General features: G+C 31.9%; 3 protein-coding genes and 1 long non-coding RNA gene across 4 annotated transcripts; 3 read left to right on the top strand and 1 right to left on the bottom strand.

Moving 5' to 3' along the window:
- Positions 1 to 8,322: 8,322 nt before the first annotated feature.
- LOC146926042 (uncharacterized) lies at positions 8,323 to 9,336 on the bottom strand. Its single transcript, XM_085706854.1, has 5 exons — positions 9,257 to 9,336; positions 9,050 to 9,170; positions 8,822 to 8,896; positions 8,608 to 8,679; positions 8,323 to 8,511 (listed from the first exon to the last, which is right to left on the bottom strand). The coding sequence occupies exons 1-5, from the start codon at positions 9,334 to 9,336 to the stop codon at positions 8,323 to 8,325; spliced, it is 537 nt and encodes a 178-aa protein (XP_085562980.1).
- Positions 9,337 to 10,539: 1,203 nt separating this feature from the next.
- On the top strand, positions 10,540 to 12,966 carry LOC146926041 (uncharacterized). The gene is made up of 3 exons (XR_015034009.1): positions 10,540 to 10,823; positions 11,701 to 12,146; positions 12,623 to 12,966. It is a non-coding gene; the product is annotated as an uncharacterized LOC146926041 (long non-coding RNA).
- Positions 12,967 to 13,772: 806 nt separating this feature from the next.
- LOC146926040 (uncharacterized) lies at positions 13,773 to 14,911 on the top strand. Its single transcript, XM_085706853.1, has 2 exons — positions 13,773 to 13,782; positions 14,334 to 14,911. The coding sequence occupies exons 1-2, from the start codon at positions 13,773 to 13,775 to the stop codon at positions 14,909 to 14,911; spliced, it is 588 nt and encodes a 195-aa protein (XP_085562979.1).
- Positions 14,912 to 22,452: 7,541 nt separating this feature from the next.
- On the top strand, positions 22,453 to 24,063 carry LOC146926039 (uncharacterized). The gene is made up of 2 exons (XM_085708070.1): positions 22,453 to 22,598; positions 23,263 to 24,063. Exons 1-2 carry the CDS (start codon positions 22,589 to 22,591, stop codon positions 23,847 to 23,849), a joined length of 597 nt encoding a protein of 198 aa, XP_085564196.1. The 5' UTR covers positions 22,453 to 22,588; the 3' UTR covers positions 23,850 to 24,063.
- The last annotated feature ends 663 nt before the right edge of the window (positions 24,064 to 24,726 follow it).

Raw genomic sequence — 24,726 nt, 5'->3', positions numbered from 1 at the left:
AAATACTAGATCTTTTCAATTCTCCCTGATTTCCACTGGACAACGATTGAGGACTGCTGTTTCTGCCTTTCTGGAGAATTAGGGTTTATCTCTGCTTAGAGGCTATCACCTCTTTCCCACTTTTATTCAAGCTTTCTATGTGATTTCAAGTTGCTACGTTGTGATCATTACCGAATATGGCTCAAGGTATTTCTTAAATATTCCATAAATTTTGATGTTGTAAATTCTAAGGGCTATATGATGTTTGTTTTTGATTTTTTATTTTGTTTTTTATTTTTTTTTGTCATTGTTCTTGATTATTTCTAATATGCTTGTATGAAAACATGCATGTCTTATATGTTAATATTGATTTAATTCATAATAATTATGTTCAAATGCAACCAGAGGTTTGGGTTAGGGTTATAAACTATGCATCTGTACCCAGTCCATTCTCTTTTTAATTTTTATATCTGATTCAAATTTTTAGACCTGTGTATATATAAATATATGGTAGTTCATAAGTTTGAGCTAGCCAATTTAGTTATGATAAATATAAAACTTAGTCGCTGACATTTACGTAGCTGCACAAATTTGTCGTATGCACAAAAATTACGATGGATTTAAATGAGTCACACTTATTATTTTTATCTAAAAAAAAAAGCTTGATAAAATATGTTATACATTATTTTTCATTGACATAGCTTTTTTTCAATTTGCAATATCAGGCTACAAAGACATATGCTTCAACATCGCGTTTTTCTTCGGCTTCATACTTTTTCTCTGTATTGTTGTCTGGGTACATTTCATCAGGGCCGTCCCTATATATTTGGAGGCTCGGCTCTCAATCAAAAATAGGCCCCTAATAAAATAAAAATGTAATTTTTTTAAAAGTGCAATCATCTATTCAAATTGAAAATAAGATCCATAAAAATATTAAAAATACAACTTCAAGCTAATATCTTTATCAATCTTCTAGGCTGTTAATTTCCCTAGTTAATTTGCACACATGTAAAAATAAAAGGTTTATAATGTTTTATATGAGAGAATTTATGGTTTATAATGTTTTTAAAAGTGCAATCATCTATTCAAATTGAAAATAAGATCCATAAAAATATTAAAAATACAACTTCAAGCTAATATCTTTATCAATCTTCTAGGCTGTTAATTTCCCTAGTTAATTTGCACACATGTAAAAATAAAAGGTTTATAATGTTTTATATGAGAGAATTTATGGTTTATTTGCACACATGTAAAAATGAAAGGTTTATAATGTTTTATATGTTTTATATGAGAGAATTTATGGTTTATAATGTTTTATATGTTATATGTTATATGAGAGAATTTATGGTTTATGTTTTATATGTTTTATATGATATGAGAGAATTTATGGTTTATAATGTTTTATATGTTATATGAGAGAATTTATGGTATATATGAGAGAATTTATGGTTTATAATGTTTTATATGAGAGAATCATGGGTGTTGAACTCAGGACCCCGCTCATAGCAAACGGTCATTTATACCGCTGGAAAGGAAGAACAATTGTGAAGTTTTTGTCGCGCTATTTCTATTTATTATGATTTTGAATACAGTATACCAAAAAAAAAAAACATTTGGGCCCCCAAAATTTGGAGGCCCAGCTCAGTAGAACTGTTTGCACCCCCTCAAGGACGGCCCTACATTTCATAACCTTTGGCCCTAGTACGCCAAGGTTCGGAGTAGACATGGCTTCCATCAACTCACTTAACATAAACGGTTCTAAAATCACTGCCGAATGGGATGTTACCCTCTTCAAGTCAAACCCCATCTACGACGATCATCATGTATCTTACGACACTGGTTCTATTGGTATTATTTACGGTGACAAGAATAACCAAAGCCTTCTTGCTACCACACTCTTAAATCCTTTCACTGAAGGAAACTATCAAAAAGTCTATGAAAGAGTCCAATTCAACATGGATGCGAATAATGATGTAGCAACCAACATTGCCGATAGTTGCTCTCGCGGAGCTGTTGATTTTGGGATTGTGTTGTCAACTTCTTTCAAGTATAAGGGCAGCTACGACCGTTTCCGAGGGGTTCATCATTTGAAGGATGTTTGTGAGCCTCTTAGCTTTACATCCTCTGAAGGTCATTGGGTTTTACAGCGTGGTTTAAGATGCCACTAGTTAGCCTACTAGGAAATTGAAGCATGCATGTTTATAAACAATTTAGGATGGATATATAAATCCACTTAGATCGAGTGATTAACTATTGATGTTATAACCTAGGAGAGTGTTTTCGTTTTTATTGTTTTTAATTTTAGTATTTTAAGAATATATCATCACTATTAAATAATAATTCGATTGTTGATTTAATTATTAAAAACATATCATTATGTTTTTTTTAAGGAATATCATTATGTTGTTTATTTATATGTTTATGTTTGGCCTTTTCCCAATATAGTCTTTCTTGTAAAAAAACACAATTTATCATTATGTTTATTTAAGGAATATCATTATGCAAAACCCTAATCTGTCAAATCTAGTAAATTGCAGCGCTTGCCTGGCTCTAAATAGCTCGCTATTTATTTATGTTAACCCGCATGAGCCATGGATAACCCGTTAGTCTGACTCTAAATAACTCGCTACCATTTAGGCTAATTCACACTTGCCAGGGTAACACCCCACACACACATATATTTCCTTTGATTTATACCATTTATATAATTCCAAAGAAAATTGTTTAGAAAAGTTTAAAATAAAACGTCAATAAATAAATACACAAAAATAAAAGTAATTTTCTGGTTGCTTATAATTTCAATGGCTGACACATACAAATCTCTATCAATTTCATATATGCAATCCATCTAGAACTGTTCTCATTGGTCGGTTCTAGTTTGAAAGGTGTCGATGGTAATGTTTAGAATTACTATTTTGGTACGAGAAAGTTTTTAAATCTATTAACAATAATACCCATAAGAAATTTTGAATTGGAAGATGTTTCTATCCGATATAAGTGTGATAGGTGGGGAACAAATTTGGCTTTGTCAGGTTTATAGAGGTGGAAAATATGGTGAAGCTTAGGGAGAAATTGGATATAATTTGGTACGATAGCTATAAACTCCGAGTTAATCTTCCATAAGTTTGATAGAGGAGAATGAGCTAAACATGAAGGGAAAATGCAACATAGGGCAAGATTGGAGCCAAGAGTGGGTGATGGCATTTGTAAACAAGTGGAAATCATATATATGCGTGGTGAGAAGGGTTGGCAAAAGGGTTACAAAATATGTGTGGGGGGAGGGGATTAGATTCAGAAATTTCCATGTTCGATTCTCTCCAATACTAATTTAGGTGGGCTAATTAAGTTTCTTCAAAAAAGATCCGGAAATTTCCCATGAGGTTAAGGTGATATCAAGGCTGCTCCAGAGGCTAGAACTTTGTGGGAAAATTGAGATATTCGAATGAGGCAGAGAACATGCAGTTGACAATTTTGATGGAGGGCTACTAGAAAATTTAAGTGAAACTAATTGGTATGGAACTAGTTATGTTGTATAGTGATACCGAGAGAGAGAGTTTTTGGTAATTTTTCTTTGTATCTCCTTAACCTCCAACTATCAATTTTCGATTTATTGCCTTTAAGACTCCACAAATGCAACTTTCACAAAATTTTGCTCATTTTCTCCCTTGCTTTTCTATAAAAAAAAATTATACAAAAGTAGTAAACGTTAGCGCAACAAAGATTTTTTCCATTGCAAGTAAACTAATAAAGTGAATGGAGAATGAATGGAAAGAATGAAATTTAGGATTATGAAGACAGAGAAAGAGTTTTTTTGTAATTGTTTGTTTCATTGATTGATGAAAGTTCAAGGATTACAACTTATTTATACACATATTACTTGTTGGTTAAGTAACTTGAAGGTCAAGTAACCTTGGTTAACCAACTAACTAAAGCTAAACAACCTTGTAACTAACATTCAAATTCTAATTATGGATTAACTAACTAACACCCCCCTTTAATCCATAATTTTACAAGCTTATGAGACCTAACCTGTCCCTTAAGTAATTAAATATGTCTAACTTGAGTACCTTAGTAAAGCCATTTGCAAGTTGAAACTTAGTGGGACAATAGATGATTTCCAGCATTCCTTTCATCACTTGCTCTTTGATGATGGAAATCTAGTCTCTATACACTTGCTTCTACCATGTGTTCAATTGGATTCTTTGCAAGATTGGTAGCTGATTGCCTGATTTGTTGTCAATATTCAGTTTTAGGGGTTTCTCCACTTCAAAAATTTTAGTTTTCTCATCAATGAATCAAGCTAAAATTCTTGCCAGGAGGCAAATGTTCCAGCAATGTACTATGCTTCACGAGAGGATAAAACAACGACCGGTTGCTTCTTGGTGCACGACGAAATTGCAGCATTGTTATACTTGAAAACATAGCTAGAAGTGCTTCTTTGATCACTTCTATCTATGTTTTCAAGTATAACAATGCTAAGAGAATTCATCATGTCTTGCATTTGTTTCTGATGGATATGTGATTGTATTACAATCAGTCATATCAAATCTATCAAGCAACTCACACATATATTTTTGTTGGTGCATAACCATCCCTTCTTTGACAATCATGGATTCCATTCCAAGAAAGTAAGAGAGTTCCCCTAGGTCAGTTATTTCAAATTCAAAATGCATCGTGCATTTGAATTTCTCCCTTGGGATTGGCCAAATGGATAAGAGTTTCCCTTAAACTTCATAAATGTAACTTTTCTTTGTATCTCCCTAGCTTCCAACTATCAACTTTCGATTAATTGGCTTTAAGACTTCACAAATGTAACCATTAAAAATAGGTATAAAATTGTACTGCAAACACACCAAAAATACTAAGGAATTAACCATTAAAAATAGGTATAAAAGCATGTTATAATTGAAAACCAAACCTTCAATTAGCTCTCATCATAAAGTATGTCATTATAAGACATTATTTTCCTATATTAACAGTCTTGGACTGACCGTAGGAATACAATATGAAAGCATTATTCCTCTTATTTCTCATATGATTTCTTACATGCTTTCCAATACAAAGGAGTATGGTTCCTACTTTTATTTTGTGCGTGCATTGCTAAAGACAAAAAGAAAAGTTTTACTTATTATAGGCACATGAAAACAACTATCAAAGTAAGGATCAAATTCACGCTTATTAGAATTGTATCAAATGTAATGACGTCAAACAAGGAATATCTTTCTTAAACCTAGAACCGCCGTACTCTTTTCTTCCTCACACAAATTCCAAATCAGCCACCGTCATCATGTAGATCAAATGGATGGTGGTGCGACGAGGGTCTCTGTCCTCCGCACCACCGTACCTTTCCGACGTGCGGTTGCTCTCTGTCGTCGTAAAGGTTGGTTTGTGTTTTTTGGGTTTTTTATTTGTTTCGTTTGGCTGAGACGTTGGTGGGTTTTGTGGTGTGTCGTTGGATGCTTGTCGGTGGTTGTTATGCTTGCTCGCAACATAGGTGGTGATGGATCGGTCAAGATAGTGGTGATGGATCATATCTAGGTTTGCTCATGAACTTATATGGTTTCGATGGATCTTTGGTTGTGTTGGTTTGTGGTACTTCATGGTGGTTTTCTTGGTGATGCTGATTTTAGGTCTTTTGTGGCGGGGCTCGTGGTGGTTTTTGATGGTGATGCTTGTGGTGGTTTTGGGTGCTGCTGTGCGTAGTGGCTGGTGTTGCTTTTAGGTGAGGGATAATAGTGATTTTTGTGGTGGTTAATGGTAGTTTTGGGGACGGTGGTGGTAATGGTGTTGATTTTTGTGGTGGTGTTTGTGGTGGTTTTTGGTGATGGTACAAGAATTTTTGGTTGGCTTTTGCGGTTGTTTATGAGGTGTGTTTTGGATGAAGGTGCTTAGGAGAGCTAATGGTGGTGTTTGGGGTTTTTTTCCCAGCCGTTTTTCAAAGATTGTTGGTTGTGGTGTAGGTTTTTAAGTTGGTGTTCAGGGGTTGTGTGCGAGCAGCGGAATGTGAGTGGTAGAAGTTGTTTTTGTGGCGGTTGTGACGATGCTTGAGGATTTTGTTTATGTTGTTTCGTTGATCGTGGTGTTAGCTTTGTTTTGGTGTTTCTATTTATTGATTTCGGAGATAGCCCTTTGTTAGGAGGCGTTTCATATAGGTTTTTGGATTTTTCTTTATTTTCACTGGTGTATGGATTTTCCATTGGGGGCTTCCCATCATCCTTTGTTTGTTGCTACTGTAAGACTCCTAACCTAGCACTCCTTGTGCTGGTTAAGATTCATTGCTATCTTAATAAATTTCATTTTAGCTTTTTCAAAAAAAAAAAAAGTAAGGATCAATATCTTTTATGAGGGTAAAGGATTAAATAAAAAGTCATATTTCTAGGCATGGATGGGGTAGTATAATTTTTTTTATAAATGATTAATGTTAGTAATAGGTTGTTAAATGAGTTTTTTTTCCTTAGTTCGGGTTTAAACCTAAAACCTTCAACTTATTATTATTGCTGTTGTTATTTTGTCAATGTTCTTGATTATTTCTATGCTTATATGAAAACATGCATGAAAAAAATTCACAGAGAATTTTATTATTTCCTGTCAATGTTAATCTCTAGAAGAGAGTGAATGTGATCTCCACCCTTAGTCTTCTTGAATCAAATTCATAGAGAAGTTTCTTATTTCATGTCATATAATTTGAGCACCTTGTGTCAAGTAACTATATAAGTTGGTAATTCACTACAAGAGAATCTGGGATTTGCTACCATCACTGTGCTAGGAAAGTATAATGGTAGGGAATATTAACATAATTAGCTACATTTGATAGAAACTAGACCAATGACCCGTGCTACCGCACGGGTCCAACCATGTAAAAGTTGATCGGAACAATAAAAATAATGTAACCATACATTGGCGATAGAAGTTTTATATCATACATAACAAAATGAAATGGTAGCATACATAACAAAAAGGTTTGAAACTCAATCGTATAAATCACTGGAATTGAAAAAAAGCAAAACAACAAAAAAATTAAAATATATATTATATAGCGCCAATAGGTTAGTTTATAATGGCTAGATGTATAAATATGACCTCAATATATAAATAGAAACTCACTTACGCGTACATCGCCGAATATCGCACCCTTTGAATCGAAAATCTGCACAAAGTTATAGGGAGAAGACAACTCTTTATAGAAAGTTTTTAATGTAAATGACAATTGTAAATCAATTGGTATTAATTCCTATTAATTGCAGCAATTAATAGCCTTAACTGCGTATTGCTTTGTAAATACTCACAACGGTAATTCATGGACATTCTCGCTTGCACCGCGCATTGATTTATAGAAAGTTTTTAATGTAAACGGCCCTTGTAAATCAAACGTAGTAATTCCTATTAATTGCAGCAATTAAAAGCAGTAACCGCGTATTGCTTTGTAAAGTCATAAGAAATAATTCATGGAAATTCTCACTTGTACCGCGTATGGCTTTATAGAAAGTTTTTAATGTAAATGATCAATGTAAATCAATTGGTAGTAATTCCTATTAATTAAAAGTTTTAACCGCGTATTGCTTTGTAAAGTCATAAGAAAACGGTTAGGATTTCTTGTGACATTATATGAAAAAAAAACTATACATTTAAAACGTAGTAGACATTTATATGTTCGTGGGAAGGAAATACTACAGAAATCATCTTTGAAACCTGCAGCATGTTGACAAAGGTATCTATAGTAATGCTACACCCCACCTGAGAGAGGATATATGCAAAACGATTAATTTTCATATAGTTGTGATTGCGCAAAAGTGACTGAAATGTTTAAAAGTTTACGTTATGAAAAAACGATTGATTTTCATATAGATGTGATTGTTTCAGGGATCTGTAAAAGTTTTGACATGCTAATAATACAACATTGTATGTATTTCAAAAATATTAGACTTCAGAAACTACTACTAAAAAGTGAGCATCTACAAATCCTTAGTCGTCGAAATATGCTTTGAATAATATATATTTTCATAGTTATAGCCTAACTGTAAATTTCAAATTGGATCCATGCCATTTTTGACCTATTAACAGATCATATATATTACTTGATAAATTCGGTAAATATAACTTGAAACAGAATTGTTGCTAGATAAATTTGGTTGCTAGAAATGCAAAATTGTAAATATACTCCATAGATGTTGTTTGGATTACAAAACCATAAACGAAAAAGATAAATACTCAATCTAAGTAGAAAAATGCAGAAAAGAAAGCAGATTAAAATTGTTCAACTTTCATAGAAACTCATTATTTGTCTGAAGGTTCAACTCATTATTTCGCAGAGAAACGCAGAAAAGACCGCTGAAGAGAAACTCATTATTTTTCTTTTGGCTCAACTTTCACATGAACCATTTTAGTTGGTTTGGTTATAGATTCCTCCCCAATTTCTATGACACCACCTCCAGCTGAAGTATTACCATCAGAAGATCTCTTTCTTTCAGATGTGGTTGATGGAGTTCCCAGTTTGTTGGAGTTGCTGCAAGAATCATCTAACTCAGCCAAATCCTAAAAGGAGAATAAAGGCATATCAGGATGATATAATTCGGCCATCAGAATGCTAAAAAAGCATAAGATCAATTAGTCTGCTTATAAATTTATCACCAAATTATTGGCATCACTACCCAGCGCAGTCAACTCTAATTCCGTATCAACACCATCATCATCAGTTGAATCCTGTTAAAAAGACAGTTTCTTCCGTGTCAAAATTCTAATATATAACGACATGCGCAAGAATCCATACCGATATGATAGTACAAAAAAAATATAAACAAAAAAAAAACTTGAGATTGTATTTCTTGATGAATTCATTGATGACTTCAACATCATCAGTAGCCCTTTTGACACCATAGTTCCTCCACTTCCTATTGATATTACCATCACTAACCTTCACCTTAAAGAGCATTTTTTGTCCACAAAAAAGTTGAAATCAATAGGATAACCAATTGACTTGTTCGCAGGCTGCACCAAGCAAATGGGAGTTTGTAGTGATTAGTGTTGACTTGAATCTGCATATAAAATATAAAACTAAGAATAAGAAAGCAACCTTGTTAATTTCTGCAATCAAGTCTTGGACATTCCTTCCTATGAACTGGGTGACAATACGATCAAAGAGAACAAATGTTGTCGAGTCAGAATCATCCATGACAATGACATGTAGCTTGAACCTACAATGGATTGATTAATGATATCAGTTATAATCCAATTTAATTATTTTCATTGATATGTTTCATATAAAAAGCGGCATATTTACCTCGGAACAGCGCTTTTGCATTCCTTGCATCTTTTGCAAGATAGTTTTCCATCAACCACAGTTACCAACAATGAATACATCAAAGGCAGCGATCATATAATTGATTAGGAGGGAAAAAAGGGGGTGATTAGGGCACTAATTGGCATTAACTACGATTTTATTCGCTAAATGAATACATACGATATGATTCCCTAAATAGAAAAGTTTACTAATCGTTGAGAGTTATGGTGATTTGATTGGAATTAACTACGATTTTAATGGACATTATGACGCATCTGTATGAGATATGAAATGAGTAGTTACGATTTTATTTGCATTATTTGCATTGATTAATGAATACATCAATGGCAGCGATCATATAATTGATTGGGAGGGAAAAAAGGGGGTGATTAGGGCACTAATTGACATTAACTACGATTTTATTTGCTAAATGAATACATACGATATGATTCCCTAAATAGAAAAGTTTACTAATCGTTGGGAGTTATGGTGATTTGATTGACATTAACTACGATTTTAATGGACATTATGACACATTTGTATGAGATAGGAAATGAGTAGTTACGATTTTATTCGCTAAATGAATACATACGATATGATTCTCTAAATAGAAAAGTTTACTAATCGTTGGGAGTTAGGGTGATTTGATTGGCATTAACTACGATTTTAATCGACATTATGACGCATCTGTATGAGATAGGAAATGAGTAGTTTGAAACATATCATTTGAATCAACGGCTGAGATTAGATATTAGCAAGGAATTCACATCAACGGCTACGATCATATAATTGCTTAGGAGGGAAAAAGAGGGGGTGATTAGGGCAAACATGATAGCTTGGCAACTCTAGCTTTTATAATAAAGGATAGGGTGAATTAGGGCAAACATGGTAGCCAAGCAAGTCTAGTTTTATTTTTCGTGACCAATTGATATAAGTTCGTTTTAATGGATGTTTATGATTTTTTTTTATTAGCAATTAGTGTAGGGGATTGTTGAATGAATTGATTAGCATTTAATACGTCTTTAATTGCATTAACGAAGTTATATGAGGAAACATTTTTAGAGTTTGAATCAACGGGTGTGATCAAATGTGAAAATAGAGTTTGAACGGGTGAGATTAGAGTAGCAATTAATACTTGTTTAGGAGGGAAAAATGCTAGGCATTAGGGCAAAATATGGTGAATTAGGGCAAACATTGTAGCCAAACAACTCTAGCTTTTATAATAAAGGATTTGTTTTATTTTGATTTTTTTTTATATATAAATAAATTATTGTCAAAAATCATTTTTGTTTAAAATAAAAAATACATTCTCGTCTACCAAAAATAAACACACTCTTTCTCGTGAAAAAGAAAAAGAAACACAGCACCGTGAAACCCAATCGCGATTCCGTCACCGCCGCTCGCACGACTCCGCTGTAGCTCTGATCATCACTGTCTCTGCACAATCTCCGCCGTAGCACCGACCGTCTCCCGCACCACCATCTCCATCTCCGCCGTACCATCTCTTTCTTATCGATCTACACCGCCATGGACAAGAACCTCGAAATTCTCGTTGATGCTCAATATGGTGAGTTTATTAGATCAATAGCCTTTTTCTTATTGATGGAATCTTACATTTCAGATTCACGTGATTTGTCTTTCTCCGATGCAATCAATTTTGCGATCTGTGTTGATTGCGTAAGAACCCTAATTTTTGTACTTTTATCTCAATTTCATCTCTATGTATTTTTCTTCAAATGTTTTCAGCTGTAACCAAGCTTGTTGTCAAACTTATTTGAATTACGTTGAATAATCACTTTTGAATAATCACTTATTCAAATCTTTTGAATTTTGCGATCTGTGTTGATTGCGTAAGAACCCTAATTTTTGTACTTTTATCTCAATTTCATCTTCTATGTGTTTTTCTTCAAATGTTTTCAGCTGTAACCAAGCTTGTTGTCAAACTTATTTGAATTACGTTGAATAATCACTTTTGAATAATCACTTATTCAAATCTTTTGAATAATCACTTATTCGAAGCATGTATGTGTTGTAGTTATATATGCTGCATCAGACTTTAGAGAACAATATATTGAGTTAGGGCCAGTTTGGATAAATAGCTTATTTGGAGCTTATAGCACAATCACTTCTAATGTTTAAGGCTTATGTATATAAGTTTACATAAGCTATTTTTATATATCAAATGATAAAATAAAGTTAACTTGTTTTTGTACATGCTATGAGCTATTTTTGTAATTTAGCTTCGAGAACTTATGAAAATAAGATGAAAAAAGCTTATGAAAATGAAAAAGGTCATAAGCTGTTTTCAAAAGTTCTCCCAAAATATATAATGAAAATTTTGCCCATTTATAAGCTCAAATAAGCTAATCCAAACAAGTCCTTGGTTTCATATGGAATAATCATCTGTGCTTGAGATATTTACCAGTCCATTATGTTGTGTCAAGGTATCTGAGGCAGGCGAGAACTTCAGTGTTGGACAGAGGCAGCTGTTGAGTCTTGTGAGGGTTTTGTTGGGGAGATCGAAGATTTTAGTACTTGATGAAGCAACTGCATCGGTTGATTTTAGTACTTGTTGTGAGACAAATTTTTGTTTAGTGAATGTGATTTTTCAACTCTGTTTTGATCAATAGTGTGAAGTTTAGTTTATTGTTATTCTGAATCTGCAATTGTCATTATTTTTTGAATTTTTCAAGTTTAGTGAATAATATTTTGATGTTAAATTGATTTGATTAGATTTGATTTACGTTTTGATATTTATTTATTTACTTATTTAGATTTAATGTAGTTTATCAAGGAGGCTATGGTTATAATTCAAAGCAGTGACGTGTGTCACGTTACCCTGTCCAAATTCAAAGCTGATTCCTAATCACCTAAAGTAATGTCGAGAAAGGTATGTAATTACTAGTCATTAGCTGTGAACTTAAGTAATGTCACCTAAACACAGATTATACATAAGATTTTAAAGTACAACAATTAATGCATTACTCTAATGACTGATGTCTTCGGTAAATGTAATTATGTGGTTCAGAAGGTAATTCTGTTCTTGACTTTGAACTTTATAGTGTTATTAGTATACAGTTCTCCAAAATAGCTTATGAAAAAAAACTTATAACTTTATTTTATCCTTTGTTATAGAAATAACTTATAGATAAGTGTATATCATGATAAGTCCTTATGCTATAAGCCGCTAATTAAGTTGTTTATCCAAACATGGCCTACGTAGGGTAATGGTAATCTCTTAACAGAAATTACGTGTTCACAGGGTTCGTAAAGGAGGGAATATGGCACAAATTTCAAAATCTTGTGATGGTGTGTTTCAATCAGTTGTCCAGTTTGTTTTACATTTTTTTATTTTTGTTGCTTCAGGAGGTTGAGATTGTTAAATGACCATGAGAGTTGGAATCGGTCCATGAATAGAAGTCAGACACTACCAACACAGCATCCTAGAGGAGCTTAATTCACATATGGATTCAAGGAAGCCTAATTTGTTCATAGATGCAAGAGGATCATCTATTACTAGGAATGTTGGATTTTTTATTTTTTTAATTTATTAGGGTGATATTTTAGCTTTGCATTTTCTGCAAATTTGGCTTGTTATGTTTAGCTATGTATATACATGATTATTTAGTAATAAATTATTTTAATTAATGTAGTTATAAATTTTATTATAGTAAAAAAAGCAGAAATAAAAAAATTGATCGAGTTCTTCCTAATTGCTAGGATTTAGTTACATATTAGTTAAAATATAGCTATAGATTTGTTGTAGTTTTGCTGCGATAAGTTTTAGTCATTTTGCTATGGATTTGTTGCAATTTTGCTATGAAAAGTCTTAGTTATGTTGCTATGGATTTGTTGCGAAATTGCTAAGATATGTCATAGTTATGTTGCTATGGAATGTACGTTTTCTATACTTATTTGCTATAGATTAACTAAATCTTTGCTAGGATTTTAATTCATTTTTCTACGGATTTACTAAGAAATATTTCCCTAGCAAATTTGTCTCTCAATCCATGCTACGGCCGAAACCATAGGTATTCCTTAGTATATCTTTAGCTAAACTCGTTTGCTAGGAATTAGCTGCGAATTAGCTGTGAGAATGGGCGTAGCAGATCATATATTTTCTTGTAGTGATTAAACTCTATCTAACTAACTCCAGGAAATGTGTTAAGGGCCTTCTCGTCTTTTTCATGATTATTTGTGGTTTTATTAATACACGTGAAAGTGCAGCAATTATCTTATGTTTCTATTTTCGCTCATACTCTTTTCCGAGTAAGAGTCTTTATACCTTTCTACGCGTGATCCTCTACTTATTATTAGGAATAAAACCGTTTTATCATTATATAAGTAAGAGATCTTCTCAGTTCTCCCTGATTTCCACTTTACAACGTTTGAGGTTTCTGCCTTTCTGGAGAATTAGGGTTTATCTCTGAATAGCAGCTATCACCTCTTTCCCACTTTCATTCTCTCTTTCTTTGTGATTTCAAGTTGCTATTTTGTGATCAGATCATTACTAAATATGGCTGAAGGTATTTCTTATATATTCCATAAATTTTGATGTTGTAAATTCCAAGGGCGATCAACATATGATGTTTGTTCTTGATTTTGATTTTGATTTTTTTGTCAATGTTCTTGATTATTTCTAATATGCTTATTTGAAAACATGCATGTCTGTCTTATATGTTAATATTGATCTTAGGGTTAGGGTTATAAACTATTATGCCTCTATGCATCTGTAGTAGACACTTGAGAGAGAATATTTTGTAGTCGATCTCATCAGTACCCAGTCCTATCTCCTATTAATTTTTATATCTGATTCAAATTTTTAGACCTGTATGTAAAGCAAATAACTATAATTGTGCTTCAAACAAATTACCTCCCCTAAGAGATACCAATTTAGTCATGATAAATATTAAACTTAGTCGCTGACATTTACGTATCGGCACAAATTTGTCTTATGCACCAAAATTACTAAGGATTTAAATGTGTCACATTTTTTTTTCCTAAAAAAAATCTTTATAAAATATGTTATACATTACATTTTTCATTAACATAGCTTTTTTTCTATTTGCAATATCAGACAAGCAAGAGATATGCGACTGCATAGGCATCATACTTTTTCTCGGTTGTGTAATTTTCTTGGTAACTTTCATCACAATCTTGGGGCCTAGAACGCCAAGGTTCGGAGTCGACTTGGCTTCCATCAACTCATTTAACATAAACGGTTCTAAAATCACTGCCGAATGGGATGTTACCCTCTTCGTGTCAAACCCCAACTACGACTTTCATCCTGTATCTTACGACACTGTTTCTATTGGTGTTATTTACAGCAACAAGAATAAACAAAGCCTTCTTGCTACCACACTCTTAAATCCTTTCTCTCAAGGAGTTAGATATCACAAAGAAAATAAAAGAGTCCAATTCAACATGGATGTGAACAATGATGTGGCAACCAACATTGCTGATAGTTGCTCTCGTGGAGCTATTAATTTTGGGATTGTGGTGTCAACTTCTTTCAAGTACAAGGGCATATACGACCTTTTCCGAAGGGTTCATCATTTGAAGGTTGTTTGTGAGCCTCTTAGCTTTATAACCTCTGAAGGTCATTTAAATGGAACATCTAATTGGGCTTTACTACGTGGTGTAAGATGCCACTAGTTAACCTACTAGGATATAGAAGCATGCATGTTTACCTTTGATCTAGTAACTATTGATGTTATAGCCTAGGAGAGTATTTTCGTTTTTATCGTTTTTAATTTTAGTATTTTAAGAATATATCATCACTGTTAAATAATAATTCGCGATTGTGGATTTAATTATTTAAAACATATATCATTACTTTTTTTTTTAAGGAATATCATTATGTTGTTTATTTATATTTTTATGTTTGGCCTTTTCTTAATATAGTGTTTGTTGTTAAAAAAAACAATTTATCATTATGTTTTTTTTTTAAGGAATCTCATTATGTAAAACCCTAATCTTTCAAATTTGATAAATTGCAGCGCTTGACATATATATATTTTTAGTTTGAAGTTTTTCAAAGCTTCTTAGCCCGGTTCTAAATAGCTCCATTTTTATTAACCCGTATAAGCCATGGATAACCCATTCGTCTGACTCTAAATAACTCACTATCCATTTAGGCTAATTTGCATGAGCCATGGGTAACACACATGTGTGTGTATTTCCTTTGTTTCATACAATTTATATAAGAGAAATGTTAATGAGTGCTCCCATGACACTCTTTAAGACCTTTAAATGGTAACTTTTTATGAAAATGTGTAATTGAAATATTTGACTTTCTTATAAAATAATTTATTCTTTCGTGAGCCAAAAACTAAGCTTGAATGATTTGATTCAAATTATACATGAATCAAATCAAATCACTAAAAAATGGATTTTGACGAGTTTTCATGAGCCAAACACTCTAGAGCTTGATTGATTCGATTCAGCATATGCTATGCAATATTTGAATCAAATCACTAAAAACATAGAATCTTGTAAAAACTTGGATAAGAAGGAACACCTAACTTAATATCAATGCAAGGGCTCATGACACACCATTGTAGACGATTTAGAGATAGAGATTAACTAGGGTGCTTTCACAATTTCAACTAAGCAAATAGACAAGAACAAAACAATACAAGACATCAACCTAACAAACATCACCAATATCTAAACTAATCAATTGAAAGAGCAACTAGAGAGTTAAAAACTGGGAGGATACATTTTCATTGTGAAATTGGAAGAGGAGTGCCTGTGTGGACATGATCTAGGGTTAAGGAAGGGAACCAGTTCACAAGTATTAAACAGATATTGGGTCGTCGGTTGAGTCATGGAGTTTAACTGAGGAGGAGATATGTCGGAAGAAATGTAGGGGGATGAGTGACCGAAAATGGTATCTCTGCCGATGATGTTTCAAAAAGTGAAAAATTATGCATGCAATTGTCCGCTGGGTAATAGGGAGGAAGGAGTATTTAGGATCAGAGATAGGGGTAGAGTTATTGCAGAAAGCAGAAATATGATGGTATAGAGGAAAGAGACTGGAGAGGGTTATTTCCAAACCTATGAAGGATTAAGCTTTTAAGTTATAGAAATTTGGTAAGGGAATGAATTTTGTTCTTGAAGAACATAATAGTTGTTGATATAATATGGTTAAGTGAGAGTAAATTTTAAGATGAACGAGAATGGAGAGATAGATAGATAGAGAGAGGGATATATTTTTGAATCTTAAAGGGTGAAAAAGTAAATAAAAACCTTACTAACTTTCTTATATTAGTTAGGACATTTTTTTTAAGTGCGCAAATTCATATATAAAAAAAGGAAAACAAAATTATGGAGGGACATAATTTTTTAAATATTGATATGAGAAAGTTTTGAAAACTTGTGACTATTTTCAACAATAATGTAGTATTTTTTATTAAATAATTTGTTATTTTATATGTAAAACATCGTTATATATTTCCATCGTGTATGTAGTGGATTTAAGTATTTTAAAAAATAAATTGAGGGTTCTCCGGCCGTTTTGAATCGTCTGTTGTATTTGACGCATTTTCGCATCAATTGCGGAAAACCTGTTGGAAGTTGCAACATCCATAGCTATGCTATTGCGAAATTTCTTTGACTTGAATGAATTTGATGAAGAAGACACTTATTGGGCCTCAATTTATAGAATGGTAGAGGAATCCCCCCATGTGTCTCCTAATTTAATGATATCTATAGAGACAAGTTTTAATGTACCGATATGACAAAGTTTTTTTTTTTAGCAAGATTTGACAAAGTTAATATGATAAAATTTTAAAAGCCATAGCTATTTTTAAAATATCAACATTAATGTATGGTTTCTATAAAATATTTTATTATTTTATATAAAAAAACACCATTAAATATTTGCACCACACTAAATATTTTATATTTTATGTATTGATTTTATTTGCTTACACTATTTTCAAAATATCAACATTAGTTTTTTTTTTTAAAAGAAAGAAACATTAATGTATTGTTTCTATTAAAAAAATGATTTTATATGCAAAACACTTTTAAATATTAATTTACACGGTAATTGTTGCAGATTTTATGTACTTATATCTGCTGAAACAAATTTCATGTATTGATATTAGAAAATTAATATGTTAACTTTTTTCAAAACTGATGACTATGTTCTAAATATCAACATTATAGTAGCTATGAAATACTTTTTTTCTTACTTAATATGTAAAAATCTGTTAAACATTTTATGTGCTTACATATGCGGATTTTATGTGTTTACAAATGCGGAAGAATATTTGTGTGTACCGATATGAAAAAGTCGATAGGATAAAATTTTGAAAACTCATGATTATTTTCAAAATAGCAACAATAATGCAGTGTTTCTATTAATTTTTTTTTAATTTATATGAAAGTTAATGAGATCAAAAGAGATGAGAATAAAATGTTTTCCTATATCTATGACATAAGATAATTGAAAAAATTGTTTTTATATATTTATGGCATAGGAGGAGAAGAAATTTTCTTAGTAGATATATGAAATTTTCTTAGTTTCGAGGGTGATTATCTTTAACTTGCCTAATGCTCTCAGTTAGAGACCGGTTTTCACTGTGAATGACTATCTGCATAACAATTACTGGAACTTTCCTCCACAACTAATTCAGCTTTTTCCTTCTTTACCTCAAATTTTGAATCATGTCATTATTCCTTTGGAGAATAAACCTGATTCTCTTTTTTGGAAACATTCAAATTCTAGTGACTTGCAATTGATGGAAGCTTATTGTTTTAGGGTTGAGCAGTTCCAAGAATTACATTGAGCTAAAACAATTTGGAATTCTGATACAATTCCTCCTACCAAATCTTTATTTGGAAATTGATGCATGGAAAGATCTGCACTGATGAGAATTTGGCAATGAGAGGGTGCCAAGTGCAATCAATATGCTCTCTTTGTCTTATTAATGTAGAAAGTTCTTTTCACTTGTTTTTTCAATGTTCATTTGCAGTGAGATTATGGTCTTGGTTTGCGAATTCACTTAACATGGTTATGCAATTCATCTCCATGGAAGATATTTGGAAGCTATGTGACAGGTCTTGGTCCCCACAGTGCAAGATTGTGATCACAATTGTTTTGGTTAATCTTCTGAACACTATATGGTTTGGTAGAAATCAAGTGAGGTTCGCAAAACGCTAAAATCTTACATGAATTGGTTTTTACTATGATACGAGGGGGTCAGATACCTGGCTAATCACTATTAGAAATTCTCGTATATCATACAGATTTTCCCAAAGACTTAGATAATCCCTCTATTATAAAACATGTTGTTTAATGTTTTTACATACATATTGAGAAACACAATTATTAAAAGAAAGATAATTGTTATTTTATCAAATTAACTATTAGTTTGGAAGTACACTACAAGAATTTTGATTATTATTGGCTGATTTAATCCCTTAGTAGTGTATCAAATCCCTCAGTAATACACATTATTGGCGGATTTGTTGAGGAAAAAGATCCCTCAGTAATACTGACGTCATTAATGTTACTGACGGAATTTTCCCTCAGTAATGGTGAAGAAGCTTTGACAAAGCATTACTGAGGGATTATTCCCTCAGTAATTACTGGCAAAAAAATCCGTCTGTATTTACTGACAGAATAATCCATCAGTAATGTACTTATCAGATTCATCACATTATTAATGGCGGAAGAATCCCTCAGTAATGCACTGCACACTTTTTTTGAAAATTTTGTGATCCCTTCCTACTTTTTAATTTTAATAAAGAAATACAATTAATTCAACACAAATAAATTAAAGAAATAAAACTTTAATTTAATAACACACAAATTAATTAAACGATATATCATCATAATATTTGTACAATCCATAAATAGTTTTCTTACAAAATCATAAATATTTTATTAATATTCGTATAATCTAGAAAACTAACAAAATAAATTAATTATCATAATATTCGTGCAAATTTGATCCTGGTCTCCCTCTTGATGATCTTCCGCTCATATTTCCTCCTATCCCCGTATTTTTAGGATTTTCTTGTATCTGAAACTAGATGTACAAAGAAACATGTATAAATTAAAAACATGTATATATAGCAAATGCAAAGAAACATGTATTCTGTTTAATTGAATTAAAAACATCTATAAATCTAGCCAAGAGATAATTGTCTATCTACTATCTATATGTTTAATTCTTCAAGATTGACAAAGTCAATTTGCATTATTTCTTATGAACAGAAGCATAAAAACTTGCTAAACTTAAACATTAATATAGCATGTAGCATTAAAAATTTAATCTGGTTATGAAAGGAACATGGTTCTCTCTAACTGTTATAAACAACTCAAATTTGCAGCAGAAACATATAGAAGATCTGAATGTGATTACTCTGTTGCAGTTTGAGGCATTTGAGAAACACACTCGATTAACTGGGGAACTAATCTTTGGAATTAAAAATTTAATCTGGTTATGAAAGGAACATGGTTCTCTCTAACTGTTACAAACAACTCAAATTTGCAGCAGAAACATATAGAAGATCTGAATGTGATTACTCTGTTGCTGTTTGAGGCATTTGAGAAACACACTCGATTAACTGGGGAACTAATCTTTAAAAAGGGACTGAATGTAGCTAAAAAAATGTGCTTAAGACCAGAAGATGAATGGGAATAGCTCGACAAAATATGATGCGAACAGTCAGTAATTTGATCTGGCTGGGTAAGTTTCCAGAAAGACTTTACATACCTCATAAGAGGTATATGTATAGGTTGCTCCCTACCAGTCTTAGTAAAATGTCTAGAAATCAAAGTGGGAATCTAAAGATCAAATTCAGTAAACAACAAAATTATTTTAAATTAGCCCTTTGATTTCAAATACTTGTCCAAGACGGTTTGTGCATTCAAATTTTACTTTTGTAACATACATACATACATACATACATACATACATACATACATACATACATACATACATACATACATATATATATATATATATATATATATGGGCATATCAAGTGAGAATAGCTTTCTTATAAATAGGGGACATTATCATTCATCTATCTTCGCTGAATTAAACCCCAAATATCAAGCATTTTAGCCAAAACAACTTTTACAAGTAACAAAAGAGAGTAAGATTAAGCATGGCAAGACTAAAAGAAAAATTTAAGGTAATAAGGATTCCAAATCATAGGGCCTACTTTGCACTTCCATGTTTATCTAGAAGCCATTTTAAATGGTCTTAGTTAGTACTTAATTAGTGTTTATTTTCCATTTATCTTCCTAAATAACACTAAAATTTCTACATTCTAATTCTGAACCTGAACAGAGCCAATCACAATTGAGCCAAACACAACAAACTACAATTATATTCCTTAACAGAAGCATACATTTATCTTCCTTAATTATTACTTAAAATATTTATCCAAACAGAGCCAAACTACAATTGAGCCAAACACAAAACAAACAACTTGTGAGTAAATAATTAATTTCCATTCTCAAATCTGTTAAAGTGGACAATGTATTACAACATAAAAGTATGGCTGAAACAAGAACTCACTCTATATCACAATACCCATTGATCTCACATAAATATTTCCAGGTTAACTAAACAAAAAGGGAAAATCCACACATGTAACAACACAATAATAAAAAGGGAAAATCAACTAGGGTTTCAATCCTCATTCTATTGCATGTCAATTTCCATCATCCTAATTGCTAATTCCCGTTCCCTTTCACCAAGTTATGCCCTTTACTCCTTCTTCAACACCAGCCCTTTGCTCCTTTTGAACGATTGGATGGCAAACTAGATGAAGGAAAACGATTGAGATGAAGCAGAGCGAAAACTAAATACATATGTTTATCTGGATGTATGATTTTCTGAAATGAGATGAAGGGAAAACTAACCTAGATGTGTGTTTTTCTGGAATGAAACCCAAACACGTGTTTCTGATTGTTTTAATTTTCTTATTTTGTTTTTTTAATTGAATTAATTAATATGTTTGTCATTACCGGCGGATTTTTTTTAATACTGACGAATTTATGTTCGTCAGTAATGTAAAGGCATGTGCAGCTGTCCTTCATTATCATTATTGACCGAAAATTTCCGCCTGTAGTTTGAGACAGGTTCGTCATTAACATTACTGGTGGATTTATACATTAGTAATGTAAATGTCTGATTATTGAGGGTTTTTTCCGTCAGTAACGTTATTGAGGGTTTTTTTTTGTTGTTACTGAGGGGTTATTCCGCCAATAATTACTGAGGGTCTAAATCCCTCAGCAATGCAATTTTGAATTGGTTAGTAAATAGGGGAATTCTTGTAGTGGTAGTGTACATAATATTAAATGCGCTAGAGAGTAGATATTCAAATTATAAAGATTTAGTTCAGTAAATGTGCTAGGGACCTTCTTGTTTCTTCATAATTAATGATTGATTAATTGTAGTTTTTCTATTCAGGAAGATTAATTGTAGTTTTATTAACAACTTGGGAAAGTGCAGCAAATGTTTCCTATTTTTCGTAAAAAATCTTTTTAGAAAATTAACACCAAAATAGCGATGTGTATTTTTGCGCATTTTCTTCCTATTATACCCCCATTTTAATCCACCAATAAATTCCTATTTCACACACTTTATCTTTTCAATAAATTTAATATGTTATGTTTCTCCCGTAACAAACAATTATTATCTTTTTCTCTAACAAATTCCTACTTTTTTGCGCACGCTCTCTCATAACAAATAATTGTCAATTTTCTAAATATTGTGCACATCTTTTTAATTATTGTAAGTCAATATAAATTTTATTTCAACTTCACATTTATCAAAAGTTAAGAAAAAATTAACTTTCTTTCAACTCCTATAATCAAAGTTAAGGCTTCAATTAATGCTAGAGTCACACTTGAAATTTTTAACAATTGTTAATCATCTTATTTATAGAATTTTAACTCTTCTTGAAACCATTGTTTTGGAACAAATTTTGTTTTAAAAAAACAAACAAACTTTGTTTAAAAAAAACAAACTTTAATTTTCCAAATAGAGTTTTACTGAAAAAGATAAAAGTATTTGATAAAGGGTATAATTGACAAATTGTACCCTTTAAATATAAAAAAGATAGTTAAATAGGAACGAAAAATTCACCCAAACATTAAGAAGGGAGTAATATTTTATTAGGAGTAAATATCTCTGTAACGGTTTCCTCACTACATAAGTAAGAGATCTTGTCAGTGAGTTCTCTCTGATTTCCATTCCGCTTGACAACGATTGAGGACTGCGGTTTCTGCCTTTATGGAGAATTAGGGTTTACCACCTTTTTCCCACTTTCATTCTCTCTTTGTGATCATTACCGAATATGGCTCAAGGTATTTCTAATATATTCGTTAAATTTTGATCTTATAAATTCTAAGGGCGATAAACATATGATGTCTGTTCTTGATTTTTTTATTTTTTTGTCAATGTTCTTGATTATTTCTAATATGCTTATATGAAAACATGCTTATATGTTAATATTGATTTAAATCATACACTATGTACAAAAGCAACCAGATGTTAATTAGGTTATAAACTATTATGCCTCTTTGTATATCTAAATTGAATTATGTAAGTCTACTCTATTCGATGTTTCTGTAGTAGACACTTCAGAAAGAATATTTTGCAGTCGATTTCATGGGTACCTAGTCCTCTCTCTTTTTAATTTTTATATCTGATTCAAATTTTTAGACTTGTACGTATAGCAAATAACCATAATTGTGCTTCAAACAAATTACGTCCTCCTAAGAGTTACCTGTATACGATATATATATATGTATTATTTCGGTTTTTCATAAGTTTTGTGGTAGCCAATTTAGGAATGATCAATATAAAACTTAGTTGCTGATATTTTCATAGGCACAAATTTGTTCTATATATGCACAAAAATTTAATGGTTTGTTTTATCATCCATACGCATCTTCTTGTTATACATTACATTCCTTTTCATTGACATAGTTTTTTTTTTTTTTTTTTTATTTCTAATTGCAATATCAGACAACAAACCCACATGCGTAGCCTGCATCGGGTTACTCTTCTTCATCATCCTTATGTTCGCTTCTGTTATTTTCTTGGAAGATCTCATCGAAAGCTTGGGCCCTAGTACTCCAATATTTGGAGTCGACTTAGCTTCCATCAAGTCACTTAACATAAACGGTTCTAAACTCACTGCTGAATGGGATATTACCCTCTTCGTGTCAAACCCCAACTACGACTTTCATCCTGTATCTTACGACACTGTTTCTATTGACGTTATTTACAGCAACAAAAATAACCAAAGCCTTCTTGCTACCACACCCTTAAACCCTTTCTCTCAAGGAAACAAGGATGTGAATAAAAGAGTCCAATTCAACATGGATGTGAATAATGATGTGGTAACCAACATTGCCGATAGTTTCTCTCGCGGAGCTGTTGATTTTGGGATTGTGGTGTCAACTTCTTTCAAGTATAAGGGCAGGTACGACCATTTCCGAAGGGTTCGTCAGTTGAAGGTTGTGTGTGAGCCTCTTAGCTTTATAACCTCTGAAGGTCATTTAAATGGAACATCTAATTGGGTTTTATTGCATGGTTTAACATGCCACTAGTTAGCTTACTAGGAAATAATAGCATGCATGTTTACTTTTTTGCATTTGGATTAATCTATTAACAATTTAGGATGGATATATATAAATCCAGTTAGATCGAGTGATTAACTATTGATGTTATAGCCTAGGAGATTATTTTCGTTTTTATTGTTTTTAATTTTAGTATTTTAAGAATATATCATCACTATTAAATAATAATTCGATGGTGGATTTAATTATTATAAATATATCATTATGTTTTTTATTTATATTTATATGTATGGCCTTTTCCCAATATTTATAGTCTTTCTTGTTAAAAAAGAAAGCAATTTTTCATTATGTTTTTTTTAAGGAACATCAGTATGCAAAACCCTAATATGTCAAATCTGATAAATTGCAGCGCTTGACATATATATTTTTAGTTTGAAGTTTTACAAAGCTTCTTAGCCCGGCTCTAAATAGCTCGCTATCCATTTATGTTAACCCGTATGAGCCATGGATAACACATTAGTCTGACTCTAAATAACTCACTACCCATTTAAGCTAATTTGCATGAGCCATGGGTAATATATTTCCTTTGTTTTATACGATTTATATAAGAGAAATGTTAACGAGTGCCCCCATGACACTCTTTAAGACTTTTAAATGGTAACTTTTTATGAAAATAATTTCTTCTTTTGTAATCTTTAAGGAGTACCCCGGAGCACTTGTTAACAAGTCCCTTTATATAATTTCTTAAAAAATTGTTTATAAGAGTTTAAAATAAAGGTCAATAAATAGATACACAAAAATAAAAGTAATTTTTGGTTGCTTATAATTTCAATGGCTGACACATACAAATCTCTAACATTGCATATGCAATTTATCTAAAACTGTTCTCATTGGTCGGTTCTAGTTT

The sequence above is a fragment of the Medicago sativa genome, chromosome 4, assembly GCF_051527215.1.
Source record: "Medicago sativa cultivar Bolivia chromosome 4, Bolivia_mono, whole genome shotgun sequence".
NCBI lineage: Eukaryota > Viridiplantae > Streptophyta > Magnoliopsida > Fabales > Fabaceae > Medicago > Medicago sativa.
The sequence above is the reverse complement of the archived record's forward strand: the minus strand, read 5'-3'. Positions and strand labels throughout refer to the sequence as shown.

Excerpts from the sequence above, each read along its gene's own strand:
- LOC146926042 (XM_085706854.1), bottom strand. The coding sequence starts at position 9,336 with ATGTATTCATTGTTGGTAACTGTGGTTGATGGAAAACTATCTTGCAAA. Across the intron at positions 8,897-9,049 it reads TGATTGCAGAAATTAACAAG|GTGAAGGTTAGTGATGGTAA; the intron begins GTTGCTTTCTTA and ends ATGCTCTTTAAG. Across the intron at positions 8,680-8,821 it reads GGGCTACTGATGATGTTGAA|GATTCAACTGATGATGATGG; the intron begins GTCATCAATGAA and ends TCTTTTTAACAG.